The sequence below is a fragment of the Falco rusticolus genome, chromosome 7 (genome assembly GCF_015220075.1).
Source record: "Falco rusticolus isolate bFalRus1 chromosome 7, bFalRus1.pri, whole genome shotgun sequence".
NCBI lineage: Eukaryota > Metazoa > Chordata > Aves > Falconiformes > Falconidae > Falco > Falco rusticolus.
In genome coordinates, this window is record NC_051193.1 from 40,268,741 (window position 1) to 40,292,604 (window position 23,864).

Genomic DNA, 23,864 nt, shown 5'->3' on the forward strand with positions numbered 1-23,864 from the left:
ACCCTGCCTGACCTCTTAGCAGGGAGGCTCCCCCTGCATGTCCAGCTGCCAACACCTTGCCACCTACACCCACTAGAAAGGTATAATCATGAATGGACCAATGTCTGGGAGTACAGGATTCTACAATTGAAAATAGATCTATACAAGTCTTTAAGATAATTTTAGCTTGAGCTTCTAAGTGGCTTGCTTTGTTGTGTACTATCTCAAACCAATTAGACTTCTACAAACATCCCACTCTTTATGAAGAAATTGACTTTATTCATCTGTATACTAAAGAGAAGTCCTGAAGAAAACCTGTACAGTTTTTAAGGTCTACTTCAGAAGGTGCTGACTTCAGTATTTTATTATCAGTACACAATACTAACTATATTGTTGATTGTCTCAGGAATTATTAAAGCAGCAAAAAGAAATAGCAGGTTGATAGTATTCTTGAATTTTCCTGTTAGGTGACTGTGTATTTACTTTAAACTACTGAATTGTCAGTGATACACCTGTGTTTGTCCTGACAGGCTACAGATTGGAAGCAATACACAATTAAATTTCTAGCTGTCATTTTGTAGATGATGACACCGCTAGAGATGTGAAGATGAAGACACTGCTGGAATGGTTGTATTCCTTACAGCATCAAAATCTATTATCACAATAGATGATTGAAGACTTCGAAAGAAAAATTCCTTAACTGCTCTTGAAAGTGGTTTTTTTTTTGTTTTTTTTTCTTTGTAGTTGGATGTAGATGGACAAATAGACTCTGTACATCTATTTCTGTCACCAAGGCAGGTTCATCTTCTGTTGGACATGCTAGCAGCTATTGCTGGACCAGGCAAGTGAACATTCTGTAAATGTTAAATGTGTATTACGGTGGACAAAAAATAAACTTTGCAAGATAAACAAGTTTGCTCAGTGGGAATTAAATATTTGTGATGGTAGAATATTATTAATTTCAATCCGATATTAGCAAAATGTTTTGTAGCTGCCCTGAGTAGGTCGATGATCAATTTATTGGCTTAAGTTGCAAATTGTACATGTAGCTAATGAAAACCTAGGCTTGACAAGTAACTGTGTAATAGAACAAGAGATGGGGAAATGGTAAATGGAGAAAATCAGGAGGCCAAAACAGTTTTGGTTCTTGTAGCTTCTGTTTCATGAGAGGGGCTTAGCAGCCTGGTTCCTTCTCTGTCCTCTGCTTTAGCGGCAGGCACAGAAAATGTAGAACAGACAGTAATTGAGGTCATTTGTCCATAGCTGCTAAGCAATAAACAGCAGTGTTTCCATTACTGCAGTAGTAGGATGAGGGTGTTTTTGTTTGTGTGTTCCTTCCCAACGCACCTACCTAATGTAACAGCAGTTATTAGGCTAGATATTTAATCTTCTTTTTGAAAAGATTTATCATGTCCTAGGTAGATGCTTAATATTCTTCTAATGATACTGCTACATATGTTGTACTGGACTTGTTCATTGTTTTTGGATTAACTGGAAAAGCATTACATATAGTTTCCCATATGTGTCATCTTCAAACCTGAAATTTTAATAATCCTTAATAGTTAAACTCTTAAGAGGTTGTATCTTTAGTCCCGAAAGCTGACTGAGAAGAGAAATATGTACTGATATTATATGTGAACACATTTATGTATATGAGCTGAAAATATTTTTTTCAGACTTGAAATTAATGAATGTGAGGGAGGGGGTAATTTTTTTGGGCAAGTAAAATCTTCAAAACAACAAACTGCATGTATATACATATCTGATATACAACAGATCTGTATATACAGAGATGTACACATATATACAACAACACCAGCTGGCTAATTTTCAGATTAATTTTTGAATTTTCTTTGAGACCCTGGTAATGAAATTACAGTGCGCTTTCTGTCCTTTTTCTGAATTTCTCAGAGAGTCTAAGCAGGATAGAATTGTCAAACAAAGATAGGAAGAACCGGCCAATGCAGCAAGAGGATGAGTATCGGATTCAGATGGAGTTGAAACGTTATTTAAGAAAAGAGTCTTTATCTGCAGGAGCATCATCTGAACAAAGCTTCTATGAGACGGAGAGCGCCAGAACGCCTTCTAGTCGTGGCAAGTATAAAAGATGATCCCGCATAGCAAATAACTGTTGTTAAATTATATAAATGGACTGTTTGTCTTTTATCTTACTAACTTTAATATCAAAAGAACTTTGACTAAGAACAATTGTGTACTATTAATTGTACTGTTGAATAAAAAAATAACACCTAGTTTAGCTATCGGGCTAGACTTGATTCAGTATTTCATTAAAACTGTTCAGTAATCTGTATGTTACTGTGCAACACAGTAAATACACATGCAGTATAACACTTCAATTGCATGTTTGACAAAATTAAAAACAGAATAATAATTGCATTGCCTGCCCTGATATTTATATTTTTATTTGAATAATTTTTTATGATTTTTAAAATGTAAAAATACGAACTTTGAATTGTCAGAAGGAGAGTGTATGAATTTTTAGATATTATGCCAACTAGAATATGAAAATTCAACGTTGAACTGTTTTTGTATGTATTCGGGGTTTTGTCTTTTTTTTAGTAATCCCTGTCCATAGATGATACTAGTCTCAAGAGAACTTGGAACTTTTGTAAATAATATATTTAGCTGGTTATTCTGTCTAGCAGTTAGATTTCTAAACTTAAGAATACATTTCCACTTTAAGTTTGGGTTGGTTTTTTTTTTTTCCCAATTAGAAAATAACTCTTTGCTATCTGTGTTTCTTATTAGAAGAAGAAGTTTTCTTTTCAATGGCTGAAATGGACATGTCTCACAGCCTTTCCTCCCTTCCACCTCTTGGAGACCCTCCAACCATGGATCTAGACTTGTCTTTAACTAGTACATATACAACTACACCAGCAGGATCTCCACTGAGCACAACAGTGGTATAGTATCTAAATCTAAAATCTTTTTGAAATTAACACTTCTGTCTAAAACTTGCATATATATTCTTTATAATATCAAGAACTATTGCAAGATTCTAGGACAACTGAAAATGTTTAGAGCTGATAGTATTCCTTTTCTGCTATGGAACTGGTATTGGAAAGTTTCTCATCTGTTTGGGTACCAAAACAGGAAATTTAATATATTTTTTTCAAATGCTGTGTAGCTTATACAGGATGTTTTATGATTTATTTTCTTTTTCAATAACTGCATGTTTGCCATCTGGGTTTTCTTTTAGAAAGAACTACACAGGCAATGACAGTAAAAAGTACAAAATTGTTGTGTTACGTTATTACTCAAGCAACATAAAAATTGCAGTGTTGATATCGCCATCTTTCCTGAATCTGTTATATGGCTAATGTTTTGCTTAGTGAAAGCTATGGAGCACAGTTGTGCTTTTTACAGAGAAACGGGAGAATATACGCTTATGGATAGAGCAGCTTTAGCTTTAAAATATATGTGGGAGTATGTGATGATAGTATTTAGAAAATGTAGCCTGAAGTAAAGCATATTTAAATTGTTCAGTTGAGCACCAATATGCCATGAAATGGCGTCCTGTTGTTTGTTTATGCATGTATCTTCTTTTTGTTCCTTTACCTTATTTGTTTGATCTAATGTCTTACCATCTAATTGTCAAATTTAAGATTTTTTTTTTGTTTTGTTTTGTTTTTGGTTTTTTTAAGCTTCAACCAACTTGGGGTGATTTTCTTGATCGTAACAAACAAGAACTACAACCTCCAAGAAGTTCTACGCTTACAGCCAATGTGGTTCACCAGACTTCCTTAAGAAGGACGTGTAAGTAAAATTGTTTTGCATTCTGCTCCCTCGATAATTCTGGAAATCAATTGTTATGCAGCAAGTTGATAAAAAGAAATGAAAATCAAAAGTAAGATGATTTTATAAATGTGTTATTGCTGAAAAATTACGTGAACTTAATTTTGTATTTCAGCTATTCCATCCAGATCTGTTTCTGTGGATGAATCCAGACCTGAGCTTCTTTTTAGACTGGCAGTTGGAACTTTCTCAGTGTCTGTACTTCATATTGACCCTTTACCCCCACCTGAAAGTTCACTGAACCTTAACCCATTGACACCAATGGCTCGGGATTTCTTTACCCGAATAGAAAAGATTGAGCCAGTTAAGTTTTCAACAGAAGATTTTCTGTCCTTCCGAGAAGTGTTTGCAGAAGCTTGTTCTCATGATCACCTTAGGTATAACTTTGCTTATTAATAAATATAGATAACAGAAATATCTTTTAAGTAAGTTTGAATAAGTTTATTTCCATAAGAATTGTATTCACTTAATTGTATTCAACTTTGTTGATTTCAAAATGGCCTCAAATTTTGACATCTGTTGTCTGAGACTTTTTTGTGGTTTTTTTAAAAATAAAAAAAGAAAAGTGCATAAACATTAAAATCGACCTAACTCTTTTCAACAATAGATGAATTAAACTAGGTACGATTTCTACCACAAAAATCTAGACAGTCAAGAATCATTAAGTGAATTATTTCTTTAGAAATAGCTGTATTTTACAGGACCACCTTTATTCCAGTATAAGGATTTCTGCTTGAAGAAGCTTAGGGTTTTATTTAGTGTAAAATAGTATATTAACAGGGATAAAAAGTTAGCATGAGCAAAATTGTAAAGTTAGTCAACAATTGGGTTTTTTGGAAGTTTTTAATGTCCCAGTATAGTGTATGAAGTAAAATATTTAGGGGTGTATATATCTTTTTTTACCTTATGCATGTAACTTAGACTTTTTGAGGCATTTGACTATTTCATTGTTTATATAAGGATGTTAATTCCCAGCTTTGTGAATTGCATCTTGGGTTAGATGTCAGAAGTGTGCTTTACAAATTTCTCTACACTGACCATTGTTGAATGTTTAATGTAAAAGAGTTTCATTGTCTTTGTTGCTAAAGCTATAATACATTAGATTTTTTTCTTATTTTCGATGAAATTATGGCAGTTTTAATAATTTTTTTTAAAAGGACTGTAGTGATCCTTTTTTAAATCAAGTCTTGACTTTCTGTAATTTTTATTGTTCTGTGTTACTCATTATAATTAATAATTTTCATAATTCAGATTTATAGGTACTGGCATCAAAGTGTCCTATGAACAAAGGCAAAGGACTGCCTCTCGAAGTTTTAGTACTGATTTATGTATTGGGGATATGGAGTTCCTTGAATGCCTTTTTTCTACTGACTCTCATTCCATTCAACCTCATTATACAGAGGTATGTAAAAAATACAGGTAGTTCCATAGAAAATAAATGTTAATTGTATAACTGAGAATGCTAGATTTTAAAATGCTTGTAATTTTTTTATTATTTTTTTAACATGTTATGGTTTTAAGATGCAACTTCTATTTTAATTGTAAGCTCAAACAAGGAACCAGACTGCTGTCATACCTGGCAGGAATAGAGTTAAATATTTAAATATGCTTAGCACAATATGGGAATTAGAGTAAATGTTTTCCAAAAACTGCTGTAGTTGAACAATGAGAAGGTTTCTCTGGGTGATGATTATTTTTTCAGCTCTTTTAAGGATCAGACATCCGATAAAGTGGTTGAATAAATGGACTGAGTAAGCATTTGAGTTGAGGCTCTGTTTGCTGACTTAAATGTAGGGTCACCTACGCTTTGTTGTAGGTGAAATGTCATAAACGTGTTTTCCTATGGCAACTCTTTCCTCCTTATCTATTAATTATTTTTAATTCTTGTTTTATTCTAAAGCTGCTGACATTTCATTCTGAAGAAGGAAGTGATTCTCATGCTATGCCATGCCTTCAGCTTCATTATAAGCATTCAGATAATAGAGGACCTCAGGTAAGGTGGGAGATTAAAACCCCCAAGTTTCTATATAATAGCCTTTGTCTAATTTTGTTCATTTTAACAGAAAGGTATCTTGTAAAACAGAGGGTCCATGAGTTTGTTGCTGTAATTTGATTCACTATATTGTTAAGGATTTTAGTGCTTTTTCTCTTTGTTTTCAGGCTAGTCAAGGGAGACTCAGTTCGGTTCCACAGAAGGCAGAGTTACAAATAAAGTTAAGTCCAGTGTTTTGTGAGCTGGATATTAGTATTGTAGACAGATTAAATTCCTTACTTCAGCCACAAAAACTAACTACAGTGGAGATGATGGCGTCTCACATGTATGCTTCTTACAACAAGCACATAAGTCTGGTAAGTTAAAAGTGAAATTGATTAATAAACTTGCTGATTTTTTGCAGGGAGAAGGCAGGACGGCACTAAGCCTAAGATAGCTAATTCTGATTGATTTGTGGTGGTTTGTTTTTTTGCTTTTGTTTTTTTTTGTTTTGGTGTGTGTTTATGTGGTTTTGGTTTGGTTTTTTTTTTTACTTTGAGTACAAAACAGTAGCCATTTGACATAGGTACTCACTTTAGGTTCAGTGGTTGCACGCTTGATAACAAACCTAAAGGCAATGGTAGCTGCTTCACAAACTGTCAGATCCCAGCTTGAAGCAAGCAGAACTGGGCAAAAAAGAGGAATTTTGACTGATTTCTAATCCCTAATCTGTCCGACCATGTTCTCCAGCAGTTGATTAAACTGTTGCTGACAATTCTACTTCTGTATTGAAATCTTTAGGTGTCACAGTCAGTCTAGTTGCCTGTGCTGTGCCTTAGCTGTTTTTGGGGTAGGTAATAGAAAGGATGGGGATCATATGCATTACATTCTAGTGACTGAGGACAATTTCCAACAGAAATTGGAGCTTGTTTGTCTTGGTTCAGGTTGTCAGTAGGATTTCAGTGTTGGTACCTTTAGCACAATAACATTAAAATTGAAGGCTTTTCTTGAAATAACATGAGGAAGGATTAATGCAATTAACTGATTTTCTACACAGCAACGAATACCTTCATGTAATTATATTGCTGCATTGATTCTTTACTGAAAAATTAGTCTTCAAAAATGGAGAATCCTCATTTTTAAAATTAGTAAGACATCAATAATTTCTATCAATGTGGTCATGTTCTGAAAGTGTGGTTCTTTTCAATGATGGTCAGCAATAAGCTGTGCTCAGGGAGGTTTTGAATGACACATTAGTGATGGGAACTGGAAGCCATTACTTACTGAAAGGGCCAAATATGCATGATGGTAGTTCTTGGCTTCTCAACAATAGCATTTAAAAACAAATTAAAAAAATAAAATCGGAGACATGATATTTCCTAACTGCAGCTAAGTATTGTTCAGTACTCTCACTCTTAATTTAAAAAAAAATAATTGTAACCTAGCCATTTTTGCAAACATCTGCAAAATACTTGACACCGAACTAAGTAGAATTTTAACACCACCAATAATAGAATAATATCCTAAGAGGCATAATAATTGGTCCTAATATGTGTAATCTATGAAAAACTAACCTTTTTCATTTTTAGGTATTACGTCATCAAAATGACCATAGTAATTTTCAGTGCTATTTTCTCTAATTTAGATAATTTATTTCCTTTACTTTGTTTTTTAGCATAAAGCATTTACTGAAGTTTTTCTGGATGATTCACATACTCCTGCAAACTGTAGAGTTTCAGTTCAAGTCACTGCCCCAGCATTAAATCTCTCTGTTCGCTTCCCAATACCTGACCTACGGTCAGATCAGGAAAGAGGACCATGGTTTAAGAAATCACTTCAGAAGGAGATTCTTCATCTTGAATTTACAGATATGGAATTTAAAACTGAGTTTATAGGAGGGTCAACTCCAGAACAAGTTAAATTAGAGCTTACTTTTAAAGAGCTAACTGGTAAGAATGTTAACATTCTTGTTTTTGAGATCTGAGCCAGTATTTCTGTTACTTTCTGTTATATTGTTATACCACTTTGTTTCAATTTAGGTTTTGTCTGGGATTTTTATCTTGGTGTTAGGGTAAGTTTTGTAGATTTGTAGGGGGATACTGCAGCTATGCAAATTAAGAATCTCAACTATAGTCTAGAAATGGGGTGAATGATGTCCTGAATAACTGTCACTGAGAAAAGTTTAATACTTATATGCCTCTAATATGTTTCAGAATAATGCATCTGTGAGACTGGTTTATATTTGCAACCTTCTTTGCTGATTCGTTGTTCTGTGTACTTTTCAAGGCTGTGACATAATGTAGTGATGCTATAAATGAAATACGGCTATCTATGCATTAGAAGCATCTGGTTTTCTAACTGCTGCTGGCTAGAATATAATGTAAAATAGTTTTAGTTTCTAAAAATGTTTGGAGGAAAAGACAAAAAAATTTGCAAAATACCTTAGTAATAGCATCAATGAGTTAATCTGTTGGACTCCAGCTTGAGGAGTAGGAAACTGAAGTTAGGAGTTGTCATTCCTATATTAATTTTAATTTTTCTATTCAGGTTCATTTGAAGAAGATAATGCAGAAGCGCCAATAAAATTTTTTCAAGTGTCTGGTGGCATAGATGGAGATATAACATCATCAGATAATTTTGACTGGCCTCGGTAAAATAATGTTTTATTTTTTAATGTGGGTGGCTTGGATTTTTATGAAGTGCTGCTTTCTAATCTAAAATTAGACAGGCTGCTTGTGTAGTAAATGCCTGAAAATAATTTGCAAAGAAAGAACATGTAGCTATTGAAAAGAGCCAAAGAATTTATAAAACCCCCCCACCCAGACTTCTTATTTAGATTATTTATATAATGCATTATATGTATTATTTATAATAATGCAAGACTGTTTTAATGTATAATGGTTTCTGCATAGGCTTGAGTAAATTTCAGTGAAAGTTAGGTGAATGATTAGAAACTTGTAACTTCCCCTCTTTTTGTCCATTTACCTTTTCTCCTACTTCTACATTGAAGATAGAATACCAAACAAAAAAATAAAAACCTCCATCAAATTTTGCCTCAAAATATTAACATAAGCTCATATAAAGCAGTGACAATAGTAAATATAATTGTATTGTTACTGAATTATTGCAGCTTATATCATATCTAAGGCATTAAAATACTTCAGAGATATTGAACGGTTTTGAAGAGGATATTTTAGATTTGCTGCAGGATTTGCCACATGTTTTTTGCCACAAAATCTGTGGCTTTCTGATGGCACATTCGTATGGACATTTTTTCTGTGAGGTTTTATAATGCTACAAATCAATTTTTCTATAGCAGTGTGTACAAGTAATACATTTTGTTATGTAGCAGAGTGTTTTTTAATAACTGTTGGTGGTCTAATGATACAATTTGGGAGAGCACTAGTTTTTTTCTTAAGTCACCTAATGGTCACCTGATGAAGTTGAGAATTTGCCTGATGGTTCTTTTTCCATGTCCCTTTGTGCCTCTAAGTTTGGTGTTTTTCATAATGGTATTGCTTTGTCTAATAAAATGTTATTTAATGAAGGCATCCCTGGTTTTTGAGCTGTTAGTCTGTGTGTATTTAATGGCTAGGTAGTGGAGCTAGGGGACATGTGACTGTGCATCAATATGAAAATTCCAAGCATCTCTAATGGCTTATTCTGCATAACTTTTCCAATGTTAGGATTGTATTGAGAATAAACCCTCTGGCTGTGCACTCTATTCTGGAAAGGATAGCAGCTGAGGAGGAAGAAGGTGATAATAACTTTCAAGAGGAAGAAGAAGGAGGGTCTCATTCTTTGAAGGATGTCTGTGATATTAGAAGACCAGAGCCTTCTCCTTTTTCTTCTCGTAGGGTCATGTTTGAAAATGAAGAGGTACTATAAAATTTTGTTGTTGCTTTGTGCTTGTGGTAGACAGAATTAGTATATTCTTACTACTTTATATGCATCTTCTGACTTGCAGTTTTGGTTTTTTACTTGAGAGTTTACTGTGGGGTTTTGTGTTTTGTTTTTTTTTTTTTCTTTCAGATGGTGATGCCAGGAGATGTAGTTGAAATGACTGAGTTTCAGGATAAAACAATTAGCAATTCTCATTATGTACTGGAACTCATGTTACCAAACATTCACTTAACATTACCAAACAAAAGTTTTTATGAAAAACTTTACAATAGGTAAGTATGATAATTGTTTTGCTTGGCTATCATGACCTGTACTTTTAATTCTGTATTCATTGTTGATAAAAGCAATCGAATGAGCAGCTATAGCAGGAATTCATTTGTATAGCTTTCTAAGAACATAAAATGCTATATAATTATTCTTCCAAGTTATCACCAGAGCTGTCACTATGTTGTATATCTGATCAGTGCTATAGCAGCCATCTGCTAAAAATTGTTTGACAGATTTTGTGAACAAAGGGCAAAGTTAAATAGTCTTTTGCTTTCAGTGAATACTTTGTTCAGATTCATTCTCAATGTTTCATTTTGCTCTAATCTTTCTAAATTCTCCTTTATAATAGATCATTGTAGTTCAAACCCTATTGAATTCCATTTTATTCTTTCCTATTTATTCAGTGGTTCTCCATCTAAAAATTAAGAGTCCACAAGGCAAGCAGGGGAAGGAGCCCTAACCACCCAGTCTTGTAAGCCTTACAAAGGCTTATGAAAAATAAAGTGAACCCAAGTTAGAAATATATGTTTTAGCATTTATTTCTTAGTGTTCTGTCTGAAAAACAAGAAATACAACTAGATTAAATCAACTAAAAAAATAGCTAATGTTTAGCATAATACCTACGTAGAGATGCTGATCTGTTTTAGCCTCTGATAGGCATTACTTTACTTCCAAAGCATTTTTTCACTTGCAAAGTGGTAAAGCTGTACCTTTCATTGAATATTTTGTTGGTGTACTTCTGTACTAAATGTCACATGCGTCTTTACCCTGACGGACAGACTCACTTGAAATCAAAGGAACTAATGTTTCCTGCAACGTGGTTGAAAATTGATGTGATCAAAATAGGGTTTTGTCACCCTGCTTCCAACCTACTGAGCTAACATACACCTACTAAGAAGAGGCTTTTGTGTCATTGTCAAGTGTTAGACTTTGATATGCACATACCGTAATTACAGAAGAAAGTTACTTTTTGTTACTCATTGCTTTTACTCATGAATATGTTATTCTTTCTTGTGTTCTTGAACTTTTTCCTCTTCTTTGTTTATGAAATCTGAAATTTGTTATATGAAGTCTGCAAAGAAAATATTGCTTGACTGACCTTATATTAAAGGGGAATATAGTCATATGTTTTGTATAATGATAAAGTATTTCTTCCTAGGATCAGCAATGATTTATTATTGTGGGAACCCACTGCTCCATCTCCTGTAGAAACATTTGAAAACCTTTCTTACGGTGTTGGATTATCTGTGGCCAGCCAGCTCATCAACACTTTCAGTAAAGACAGCTTTAGTCAATTTAAATCTGCAGTTCATTATGGTAATACACTTAAAACATCTAGAACTATAGTGATTCAAAAGCATAATTGGCTGAAGTCATTAAGCTGGTAGTGGAGAGAATCTGTAAATTTATAAGAAAGGATTTACTTAAACCAAGAAGAAAAGCATAGATTACTGTTTAAATAAATAAGTGTGAAATTGAATCACATTACTGATGGAAAAACAATGAGTTATTGATATGTGTACTAGCCAGAGAGTTATTTATTTTTCATTTTCTCTATTAGATGATGAGAGTGGATCTGAGGAAGAAACACTACAGTATTATTCCACTGTTGATCCAAACTACCGTTCACGCAGAAGGAAGAAGCTTGACTGTCAGAATAAGAACTCGCAAAGCTTTCTGTCTGTTCTGCTAAACGTGACACATGGATTAGTGTCAGTATTCACAGATGTAAAGGTGAGACACAGGGGCTGCAAGTTGTTCTGTTGTTTTGACTGTGAGGTCGCCTTCATGTGATGTGTACTGGTTTTGGAAGGAACAAGTGTTTGTAACAGTAATTCTGTAATCTTCATGCTGTTGTACTATAATTAGACAATAATGCAGCATAGTATTATAGTGATTCTGTTTGCTTTACATGAGAATAACTAAATGCAAGCAGGGAAATATGTATTGGTAGCAAGCGTTATGTTAGCTCAGACTAACTGCAGCAAACTTGGCAAGTAATCATTTTATCATTTCTGTTCTCCCTTCAGCAGGATGATGGAAGTACAGTGGAAGGAAAATATGGCGAGTTCTGGTTTGAGTTCAACAGTGGTTCACTTTTCAGCGTGACTAAATATGAAGGCTTTGAGGACAGACACTATGTTTGTCTCCATTCTAGCAGCCTCAATTTATATCATCAAGGTAGGAGTGGGATTGAGGTAGCTTTTGGGACTCAATTTGAAATGAGAAGCTTGAATCTTTTTAGGAGAAAATGCTGTTCTCCTCCTGCCTCCCCCCCATCATCTGATAGTGTATCACTTGGCACATTAGATTTAGGCCGTGGCTAATGCTCCTAAGTACTACAGTAATGCAACTTCATAATGACTGTATTTAGTTACAATTCAGCTCAAACTTTCCTTGGCAAGTGCTGGTCTTTAAAGATATTACGGCCTTCTGGCAAAGTAGCTGTACAGTGTGTTTTTTATTCTGCAGTGCACACTTCCTACACATTGTTGTTTTTTTTTAGTTTAAAAAGGTACAGGTTACCAGTGGCTGCTGTATCTTTCCTGGGTCAGCAGGTGAAGAATTCTAAGGTGACGGTAGTTTGTATGGGTGGTAACCCCCATATAGTAAAACCTTTTAAGGTTTTCCCCTCAAATGTCTCAGAATCAGTGGTAGTCAAGTGAATGGATTTTCAGTGCAAGGCTTAATTGTAGTGTGTTTAAGGGTTAACGTGGCACCATCTCATAAAATTAAAAGGAGAGACCTATTCCTGTCTTTCCACATAACCTATAGATTTCTGTCCTTTATTTCAGCTTTGCCATTTTGTTGGGCAAATAATCAATCAAACCCTATAGTCACATTGAAGATTTTAGCTAGAACCATGGCTTTAAATATTGGGTCACCTGTAATCTCTCGTTCACAATTTTTGGTTGTCAGTGTGCATGAGTAACTTTGTTAATGCCTTTTAAATTATTTTAATTACCATAAAAAGGTTTTTCCTTAACTCTTCACTAGTAACAGCTTTGAAGCATGAGGTGACTCATTCTAAAATCTCTTTGCAGGCATGGTAGATGGGGTTGTCCCTTCCTCTGAAGTACGACTGCCCAGCACAATACGTCCCCATTGGTTGGAACCTACTATTTGTTTTTCTGAAGAAGATGGTCTTAGTAGGACTACTTCAGATGGTGTAGGAGTGGATTGTCCAAGTATGCTGACTGTTGCAGTCAAAATCCAATCTGATAAAATGGAGAGCAATACAAAGGTTTGCGGTTTTATATTTGTGTTTTTATAAATTGAGTTATTTGTTTATATGGAAGTATTTAGATGTGGGGTTACAAGGGTTATAGATGAAGAAAACATAAAACTTTGAGTCGTTCATCTTCAATTTATAATTTTTTTGTTAGAATCTTTTGGGTGGATTGTAAAATTTAGTATCAGCATAATATACTAATTCTTGTAATGCTCCCCTCTGCTGATCCCACTGTATTTCTTTACCGAATGTATTTCTTGGCCAGTTGACTCTTTTCCTTCTTTTTCTTTGGTTGAGTTTTAATCTGGTGTGAAACCAAGCAAGAACAAGTATAAAGAGTTAAAAGCTTTTTGCTCAGCTTACTAACAGTGTCGCCTAATAGGCAGACTTGGCTTACCTTTTTGGAGTGTCTCTGGTAAATGAGTGGTATGTTTGGCTTTGACAGTAGCGTTTACTAGCATGGCTAGAAGATGACCTCTTAGCTGGCATAGTTGTTACAAACAGGTTGGTAGAATTATCTAGAGAAGAAGGACTCTGCAGACCAGTGCAATGTCATGGGGGCTCAATTGACTCAAATTTGAACATTGTATGAAAGCACTACATGTGGTTGATGCTTCTGGCAGTTTCTGGTGAATATCAGAATATATGAACAGGTAGCCTTCCTATCACCACCACAAAATTGTAATTTCTATACTATCCTTTTGCAAAAAGTATTAAGACTGTATTATCTAGGGTTTCTGTAGTAGGAAGCAAGGTTTTTTGAATGTTTAATCCTGGCCCAGTCCTTTCTTCATTTCTAGACAATTGGAGATTCTGGGAGCAGAAGGATGACTGTGTTTAATAATCCAGTTGCCAAATAGTTACATGTATTTCATGTAAACTAACTTGTGCAGCTTTCTTTTGCAGGAATTTCTAGTTGCTGTTGGACTAAGAGGAGCCACCCTTCAACACAGAGTACTGCCTTCAGGTTTAAGCTGGCATGAACAGGTCAGGTTGCTACAGTTTTCTCGATTACACCTTCACTTTGAGTCTCATTGCTTTAACAACTGCTTTAAATATCAAACTAAACCTCAATGGAAAATCTTTGCATTCGGCTGTGTCTTAATATTTTACTCTGCTCTTGAAAGTGTTATTCTTTATTGTGTCTCTTTGAGACCTTGGACAGACTGTAGTCTTCCTCTTAAATCTTACTTGTGTATTCGTTTGCTATAGTTCAGAGGGAAAATCTCAGCAGTCCAATGCTATTCAAGTATTGGATAATCCTTGACTTAAAAAAAACCCCACAAACCTAAAAAAAACCCCCCAACATCCTACTTGCAGCACTGAAAGCGTTTATGTATTTCTCCCTTCTGCTCACTGCATTCCTCAAGTCCCATCTCTCCCTTGTCAGTTTCCTGTTTTACATTCAATAGCAGTAATGAAGAAGGAGACTTTGGGGAAGTAGTGAGCAGCAGTTTACATAAATGCTTTGAATTCAAACTTCTGAATTAGAAGGGTTGTACTGATATGCATGCATGCAGAGGTATAGCTTAGCAAACAGGACTAGAGACCCTTGATCCAGAAGCTGTGTGTAAACACGCATGAGCTAGGACATGCTATGTAGCAGTATAGTTGCATGTACTGACACCATACTGGATTACAGATAGTAAAGCCTGACATTGAAGTTTATCCTGCTTATCCTCCAGTATGTATGGGGTTTTAAATTTTTTTTACTTTCTTTTAATTAATTTCTATTTCTTTTGTATTTTATTTTTATATTTATTTTTATATATTTAAATATTTATTGTTTATTTTTATGTGTGTTTTTATTGTATAGCAGCATGGAGCTGAACTTGGTGCTTTGGACTCTGCTGTCATTACTTTCTTCTCAGCACGGTGTTCCTGTAGATACATGTGATCATGTAGTCTGCTTTACACCGTATTGCTTTTTTGCTCTGTGAATTTTTGCTCAATTAATATTGCCTGTAATGTACTTAGGAATCTTTTTTGGAGGGGGAAGGGGGAAATAAAAAAAGACAACCAAAGAAGTAGGTAGAGGAGGCTAGCAGTGTTCATATGCTCCAGGCTTGGAATAATTTGAAAAGAACTTTTCTCCCAAATCCGTTACACTATAGAACTATGACGGATCTTAGAGGAGGATAGGAGTTTATTTTATGCAGTGATACATGAGAAAGCAGCATATACAGAGCATGTGCACGTATTTCTGATTCTGAGCATATTTCCCCCCCCTTTCCTTGCCCCAAGAGGAAGAAAGATAACTTGAAGATCCCTGTAACAATGTACAGTATTGCAAGAAAAGTTGACTTTTCAGATAGAGAACAAAGAAAATACTAACTAGCACTACAGTAACAACTACAAAGAAAGATGAATGAAACTGTATTTGGGCAATGCTTTAAAAATGGATTGTGAGACATTGTGCACAGAGCCACTTAGGTGTCTGTGGATTGATCTTTTCTGTACCTTTTAAGGCAGCAGTTTGGGTGCTTTATATTTTACCCTGTTTATGTTCCATGCTTTTCCATATTCAGGTACTGGTTAAGTACCTTTAAATATCTGAGATTTGTTCACTCTTTTCCTTCTACTAATCAAACATTTTATTGTCATACTTGTTACAGATTTTCTCCTTTCTAATACATAATGGTTTATTAATTTAACAGATATTAAAAGTATTATAATATGTTTGTGATTTTTAGATTTTAAATTTTCTGAATATTTCTGATGAGCCTGTTCTGGGATATAATCCTCCAGCTACAATTACAACTTTTCATGTACATCTGTGGAGTTGTGCTCTTGATTACAGGTAAATAAAATGCAAGTGTATGTCACTTGGTGGCACTGCAGCTATGTATTAATTCTCTAGGAATGTTGGAGTTTGTGTATTGTTAAGAATTATTTCTTTAGGTTTGTTTGGAAAAAGTACTTAACAGAAATCCCTAAAACCGTAAGCAATATGAAGTAGGCTAAACGCTTGCCTAGGCCTGGGGAGACCTATTTAGGTAACCTATAAGACTTCTAAATAGGTACAGAGTATTAATTTTTTTTTTCCTTCTGTTTCTTGTTAGGCCCTTGTTTTTGCCAGTCAGATCGCTACTTACTGTTGAAACTTTCAGCATTTCCAGCAGTGTTGCGGTAGATAAATCCTCTTCTACTCTCAGGTATAATTTAAGCAATTGTGAAACATGGAAGCTCCTGTAAAAATTGTAGTGCCAGTCTGACTTTTTGACCTACAAAGCATTCATGTTGTGTAAATTATCACACTGGTTTACATCTTTTGAAATATACTTCGCTCATGTGTAATTCCTCTGTTGTATTAGGTGAAATATATTTTTTTAGGTTTGCTTTCTTTAACAACTAGAAACTTTCCAATTTTTAATGCAGTTGAAAGATGTCCTGAAGTGAGTCTATTTTGTTAATTAGCAGCACCTTAAGATTTCTTAAAGTTGTGTTATTTGGAGATGGTATATTGAGGAAATATTTAGTGATTACTGAACTTCTCTTAACTTCTTAATGATTTTTTTCTTGCAATTGTAGTTGAATATTCATTCTCTTACACCTGTTCTGATGCAAAACATCTGCCAAGTTACTTGTTTCTATTGATAAAACCTTATAGACAAGTTTGTTTCAAATACTGTTTATTACATTATTAAAAAGAAAAAAGGCAAAAAAGGAAATAAGTGATAAATCTGTATGCCAAAAGCATTGCTTTTTATTCTTGGAAGAATCAAATATATAAATTAAAATGCAGATAAAATAATCGGTGATGGTGAAAATATTTTACAGTGGTTAATTACTAGTGGATCTGGAGATGATGAAAGAATGAAGTGTTTGGATTTAAGATATGCTAGATATATTTATGGTTTTAAATATTTTTTTCTGTAGGAATTTCTTTTGTCTGGTGAATTGCACAGCACTTCTCTGGTATGTTTATTTCATTTCTTTTTTTTCCCCATCTTTAGGATAATTTAGATGAAGCTGCCTTGCATTTGTCTGACAAGTGCAACACTGTTACGGTGAACCTTCATAGAGGTAAGGATGTTTCAGAAGTGAGTGAATTACAAGTGTAAAGAAACAAAACTACAGGCATATTCAGCATATATAAAGGTTATTGAAGATGAGTCTGAGGAGATAAAAAGCAGCAGGTTGAATATGAATGTGTAATACAGTGTTGCTGAAAATCTGAGTGCTCTAGATTTGTGTGTCAGAGAACAGTAACTTGCAAGTTCATAATTTTCGTGTTAGATTTCCATAATGGGTATTTGAAAAAAGAGTATTTTTATAAATTTGGAGTTGGCACAGAAATAAATCCTCATAGAAAAGAGATCTCATTTTATGAGAGAGGTATAGTTGAACTTGAAAGACATTACACAGCACAGAGTTCTAGGTTCTGAAAAGAATGTTATTCGCTGGTTTTCTCCCTTTCATATAGTACAACAACCTTTAAGGACTGAGGAACTTGAATCAATATTTAACAGATGAACTGGAGAAACTGAAACCCAGTGCCCAAAAATATGTGTGTTTAGTTTAGGTAAGAGAATATCTACTGAAGGGCAGAGTAAAGATATACCCGTGTCATATATATAAGAAATAAATTATTAATGGTACTGAAAGATTAGTACAATGTGAAAATGTCCTCTCTCACTTCAACTAAAAAACCTGCTAGGATGCTTAGTCACCCAGCTTCTCTGTGCCTCTGTTTCTCTAACTCAGCCAGATGGGATGAAGATAAATATCTTAAAAGATTACACTGCACACAGATGGTGGTAGTGGGAGTGATATATTGGATTGAAAAGATTTGAGTTCTTGATTTGAGTGGCTGAAAATTGAACTCTGAGAGTAATCCTCATAAAAGAAGGAGAAACAAGATATAAACGTTTTAATAAAAAAGATCCCTGCTTATGCTATTTCTAATGGTGTAATAACCAAAAATGCATAGTAAGGATGATGTTTGTTATGAAATCTTATCTCTCTCTCTTACTCTCTCTCTTTTTTAATTAATTGTCATTCAGATTATGTTCGTGTTATGGATATGGGTCTGCTGGAACTAACCATTACAGCAGTAAAATCTGATTCTGATGAGGAAAGAGTAAGTATTTAATCACAAATAAAATATAAAATGTCCATGACAGATTGTGATTGGAAAAGTACTTTATTATACTTGAGAATCAAGGAAGTTTTTTCAATTTGTGTACTATTTTTAACGTCCTTTTTGACCTGTTAATTAAATTAGTAAATTAATTTAAAAGCAACTGTGTATAGATGCTATTTTTATGCACCTTGGGCTAATTTGAAGTGTATTCTTACCTTTCTATTGTTGCTATCTAGACTAAACCACGCTTTGAACTGCACTGTTCCAGTGATGTAATCCATATTCGTACTTGCTCCGATTCATGTGCTGCACTAATGAATCTCATACAATATATTGCAAGCTATGGTGATTTGCATCCACCTGTTAAAACAGAGATTAAACGTGGAGTTAGCAAGCCAAAAATGAAGGTATAAAATGGTAACATAATATATACTTTATGCTTCCTGGCAGTATGTTTTAATTTTGGTATCCCCATTCTATTTCCAAAGAATGTGAGATTTCCTGCAAAGAAATTAATAGATTGCTTTAAACTTAAATATATTTTAAGAGTAAAACAGTGCCTTTTTTTCTGCTTTTGTCACTTCTTAATATTCTAAAATATTTTGTGCTGCTTACCTATTGTATTTTATTCTTGTCTAAAGAAGGAAATTCCAGGACATACACGAGCTGTCCCAGGTACTCTGAGGATCCAAATACCCTGAACCATAATGTTCTAACCTACCTTATGAATCATCGAGCTTGGACTTCCAGCTCACTTGGTTATTTATAAAGTTAAGGTGTTACTTCTTAAAATTTGAGCTGCATATCAAGCCGTTCTAGCAAAATGTTACTCAGCACAATATTGCAATTGCCTACGATGTAAGTGTGTTCCTCTCCTACAGGTAGAGACATTTAGCCAGCCATCTTCCCACGGACCAGGCCTTGCAGAATCAGAGCAACAGATTTTACGGGATTTGATGAGTGATGCAATGGAGGAAATTGAGACTCAACAGACTGCTGCTGCCATGAAGCCAGAGTCTAATGGTAAGAATCCTCTGGAGGCATAAGTACACAAAAAGGACAACTTTTTTGGAGCGAAAATGGGATTGGAAGTTTTGTGTATGTAGAGATGATGCAACAAGAACGGGCGTGTACCTTTGTCTGAAGTCTTCAAAGTATCAAACAAATTTTGCTTGTATTAACAGTAATGTAAAAGTAATTTAACATTTGAGCCAAATACATATTACTGAGATACTGAAAACGGCAAGGAAGGAATCTTTGTGGGACTTAATCAAAACCCCAGATTCTCAAGGAGTGTAAGTTAGCATGGGTGTAAGTTTTGTATGGCATGCTGCAGTATGGAGGAATCGGACACCTCTGTTCCATGTATGAAAGCAGTCCAGAAGGATGGTAGAGTTCTGAGTCACAGAAAGAACTTCAGCTGTGAGGAAATCTTTCAGTTAGCAGATAGAGCAAGATAACTGATTTTTATCACAGGACTATGGCTTCTGCATCATGGCTAGAGTTAAATCCCGGTTTTAAATTGGCTAAGGATTTTTTACTGCAAGTAGAGCATTTCACTATTTCCATGATATCTGGCCCTCTTTTTGATGTTGGAAGGTGAGCAGTCAGTGTAGTACTGAAAGCTATTGATTCTGTGGTCTTACTACCAGAATAAGAAACTTGGACACAAAAAGGTGAGTGTTTCTTCTTTTTTTTTTTTTTATTTTAATCCATGGGCTTTTTACAAATAGCTTTTCTGTATTGTGTCAGTTCATGTCTACTAGTAACTAGTTGTGATTGTTGTAATCACTTGCAGTTTACGGTAGACAAGTTAAAATTTTTCAAAAATTTATTTGTGGGAGGAATTGATTCAAGATGTAGTAAACAAATTCCCTTGATGTAATTGAAGTAACAAATTTTAGTTAACCGTTAGGCCATTTTGTTCATATTGTCATATTTTGTAAAGATTGTTCCACTGAAATGTGTTTTTTCTCCACCCTCCTTCAACTCCCAGGAGTTCTGGATGACAGATCTCAAACTCAGGAGCCATCTTGCTCAGATCTCTTCCTGTTTCCAGACGAAAGTGGAAACGTCTCACAAGATCCAAGTCCCACTTATGCTTCATTCACTCATCACCTGATAAATGAGGCCATGGGAGATGTTCCTGCAGAAAGTGATGACTTCTGCATTCTTTTTGCACCCAAAGTTGCTGTTGCTGTAAGAAGATTTCAGTGTTACTAAAAAATCCATATATAAACTGAATTAGAGGAAAGCCTATGTAGAATCTGGACAAATTACACTTCATATGCTTTTGTGGTATTTTTATCAGTGAGCAGAGCAATAGGAAAATAATCTTTCTGTTGAACTGCACGTGTAGTTACTGTTAGGAAGGATTGCAAATATTTTCAAATATGTATGATTTTTCTATATCTCAGCAGTATGTTTTTGGATCTGAATATTACAGTAAACTGTATTGGTAGTTTCTCTACATTTTAGTCATGTTTTATCATTGCCATTTTGACTTACATTAATGGCATAGTCAAAAAAAATTTTTAAGGAAAATACAGTATTTAGCAAAATAGCAGCTTTGCACATCTTCTAATTATTTATTAATTTCTCTCATAGTCTAAGCTTTCAATGCTTTTATAGGCCTATATTCCTTGCAAAACCTCAAAAAAAAAAAAAGCTCGTGTGTGTGCCTTTACATCATTGTCTGTCTACTGCATTAAAAGATTTGGGAAACTGCTGAACTTGCTGAAGACAGCTTGTGTTCATATTTTTCATAGTATCTCTGGTTGTATTCTACTTAATCAACAGAACTAGTTCTGAATCCCTGATTAGAAGCTGTATTTTTCCAGTTATCTTTGAGCTTGTTTGTTTCCAAAAGGGCTAATATGGTAGCTTAGGCTTTTCCAATGCTTTTTGTTTGTTTTCACTTCTTTATTTTGTTTACGGTTTGAGGTTTGTTTTGTTCGTGTTTTTTTTTTTAAGTACTTCTCAGCTTCTAGTGTATTCTTACATGCTTGTGCCTTTAAGTTACTTGATTAAGAATCATTCCTAAACCAAGCCTTTGTTGTATAAGCTTTTTTTATAGTTTCTTTTCCTTCCATAAGAAAGAATTAAACAAAAATGTCCATAAAGAAAGAAAGCAGATTTCACCCTCTCAATGGGATATATTTTTTTTTTTAATTAGGAAAAAGAAGAAGAGCCAGTAATAAAAAAAATGGTTGATGATGCAATTATCATAAAAGAAAATCATTTCAGCCAACCTATAAAAAAAACAGATACAAGCAAAGCTCCCCTTCATTTTCCTGTTCCACTGGTACGCTACGTTGTAAAGGAAATTTCTCTTATTTGGCACCTTTATGGTGGAAGGGATTTTGGGACTGCACCACCACCATCTCCAGCAAAAAGTTTTGTGTAAGTGTTTGTGTAAGTGTTGTATGTAACTGTGTAGATTAGAACATTTAAAAATAACCTCAAATCAAAGGAAAATTAAGTAATCTTGCTATGCAATCTCAAGTCTCTGTCACTTGCTTCTTCGCTCTGTGTTACAGGAAATATATCATAGAATGTTACGGGTTGGAAGGAACTTTTAAAGATCGTGTGGAACCTTCTTACTCAGTTTAGCTCTGCACACCAGATTGTGTTTTTTCCTGTGTTTTAATTTAGACAAGCTGTGTTTGGTTCTGGTGGTTTTTTTGGGGATGGCGGGATGGGCTTGGTTTTAAGGGTTGTATTATAAGTTAAATGTTCCTGAAGAGATTAAGGCTAAAGGAGTATAAGAGACTGTCTTATGGTAGCTGGAGTCTGGTTTTTAGGATGTCATATAAGATAAAGAGTCAAAATTAAGGAAATGTTTTATGAACGATAATTTGGTGGGAAGCATACACCTAGCATTTTGCCTAAGTATGCATTCCTTGAACAACAAAAAGAAAATACTTGGTTAACAGTAATACAGCTTCCAGTATATTTTTTTTTTTGTATTTTCTAGTATGTTTTTCTTTTGTAAACATTAAAATGCTAATAATTTATATATGGTGAAACATATATGCTTTTAGTGTTAGATTAACAATGAGATAGCTTTAAGTTTAGTCTGTGAGAGTATATTTTTCTTATTTCTCCAGAAGTCCCCATAGTTCGCCTTCTCATACACCAACGAGGCATGGACGGAGTACAGCATGTGGGGGAAGAGGAAGAAACCCAGACTTTCTGATGGAAATACAGTTAAGCAAGGTGAATGACAGAAACATCTTCAGCCATGACTATCTGTGTGTGACTATCTTTGCATGTTGCATGTATTTGATAACAGCTTTCCATTAGAATTCAGCAGGTTTTCTTCCATTAGTATCTACATCTAAGCAGTCACTTTGAAGGTGACGAGTTTAGAATTTGTTTGACAAAAAATATGTTTGTTCTTCTAGCATAGTATTGTTTACTTGCTGAATAAAGATGTTTCTAAAGATAAAGTGTATTATGATATTCCTTAAGTTTTTGTTTATTATAACTATGTTTTGCAACTGCTGTTACTTTTTTCTGTTTTCAGTTCTCTTAATTGATACACCTATTAGGAAATTAAATTTTCTAGCAAAATAGGGATGTAGATGAGTTGAGACGCTCAGTGTATCACTTGATGATAACTGGATATTAAATAACATCCTGATATAATATCATGTATTTCTCTCAACGTATTTAGCACTTTCTAGGCATAAGTATGTTTTGGGTTTTTGAGCCTGTGTACACAGAAACTAGGTGGTTGATTCTGGCCCTGTGAAGAATGTTGGCAAGGAATTAACCAGATTTCATGTTAAATGGATAACAAAACCTTTTAAGGTTTTTTCAAACCTTTCCATAAACATGAAAGGCACTACATAAAATCAAATGCCTTTTATAGTCCACATAGTTTCTAAAGCTCAGAAGCTCTGTCAAGCTTGCCAGAAATGTTTGATACTTATTTTAGCCTTTCCTGGAAAAACAATAACATTGCAATAAAAAAGAGGAAAAAAGGAAGCGTTTAATAGTCCACGTAGAAAACGTCTTTATAGAAGTGTAATAATGATTTCTCTCAATTTGCAGGTATTTAGAGTTGGTGTTAGTGCTGAGGCATAAAGCCTGTCTTTCCCTACTTGTACCCGTAACTTGGTTGAATGACTAATAATAATATTTAAACAAGAAATTAAGGAGAAGATGTCGGAAACGTGAATTTTCTGAGCAGTGTTTATGATAAACACCCATTTTTCTTTTCAACACTTCAGATGTTCGTTACCACATGTACCTTGAGTACAGGGCACTTAGTGTTTCTCAGTATCTGGCCAGTAGAGGGCACTGCTCTCCTTGCCGTGCGTGCTCTGCCGCGTTACGTTGCGGGCACGGATGCTATGGGGGTTATCGAGGCAGGGAATGACTTGTAGGTAACCACAGTCTTTGAAAATGAGGACTCCATCAAGAGATGAGGAAAAGGAGAGAATTCAGAATACTTTAGAATTTGAGGAAGGTAATGGATCAGAATTTATATGGACTGAAGTGAGTAAAGAAAAAAGAATCTGAGATTGGAAGAAGCTACTTGAGAAGCCTGTCAGTAGGGAAGAAACCTTACTTTACTAAGCATAAAAAGTGCAGGATTCAAG

At 34.6% G+C, this 23,864-nt stretch overlaps 1 protein-coding gene across 1 annotated transcript in view; it reads left to right on the forward strand.

Moving 5' to 3' along the window:
• Nucleotides 1-23,864, forward strand: part of ATG2B (autophagy related 2B) — a 48,167-nt gene that overhangs the window by 10,700 nt on the left and 13,603 nt on the right. Inside the window, exons 7-32 of the mRNA XM_037395966.1 lie at nt 724-820; nt 1,891-2,073; nt 2,749-2,903; nt 3,645-3,756; nt 3,911-4,172; nt 5,047-5,197; nt 5,696-5,788; nt 5,956-6,144; nt 7,443-7,716; nt 8,315-8,417; nt 9,454-9,646; nt 9,800-9,942; nt 11,097-11,254; nt 11,499-11,671; nt 11,968-12,118; nt 12,982-13,181; nt 14,076-14,156; nt 15,863-15,969; nt 16,232-16,335; nt 17,136-17,195; nt 18,176-18,252; nt 18,492-18,662; nt 19,137-19,278; nt 20,252-20,454; nt 21,431-21,657; nt 22,365-22,473. Coding sequence (XP_037251863.1) covers nt 724-820; nt 1,891-2,073; nt 2,749-2,903; nt 3,645-3,756; nt 3,911-4,172; nt 5,047-5,197; nt 5,696-5,788; nt 5,956-6,144; nt 7,443-7,716; nt 8,315-8,417; nt 9,454-9,646; nt 9,800-9,942; nt 11,097-11,254; nt 11,499-11,671; nt 11,968-12,118; nt 12,982-13,181; nt 14,076-14,156; nt 15,863-15,969; nt 16,232-16,335; nt 17,136-17,195; nt 18,176-18,252; nt 18,492-18,662; nt 19,137-19,278; nt 20,252-20,454; nt 21,431-21,657; nt 22,365-22,473 — 3,918 coding nt within the window. The remainder of the gene's footprint in view (nt 1-723; nt 821-1,890; nt 2,074-2,748; nt 2,904-3,644; nt 3,757-3,910; nt 4,173-5,046; nt 5,198-5,695; nt 5,789-5,955; nt 6,145-7,442; nt 7,717-8,314; nt 8,418-9,453; nt 9,647-9,799; nt 9,943-11,096; nt 11,255-11,498; nt 11,672-11,967; nt 12,119-12,981; nt 13,182-14,075; nt 14,157-15,862; nt 15,970-16,231; nt 16,336-17,135; nt 17,196-18,175; nt 18,253-18,491; nt 18,663-19,136; nt 19,279-20,251; nt 20,455-21,430; nt 21,658-22,364; nt 22,474-23,864) is intronic.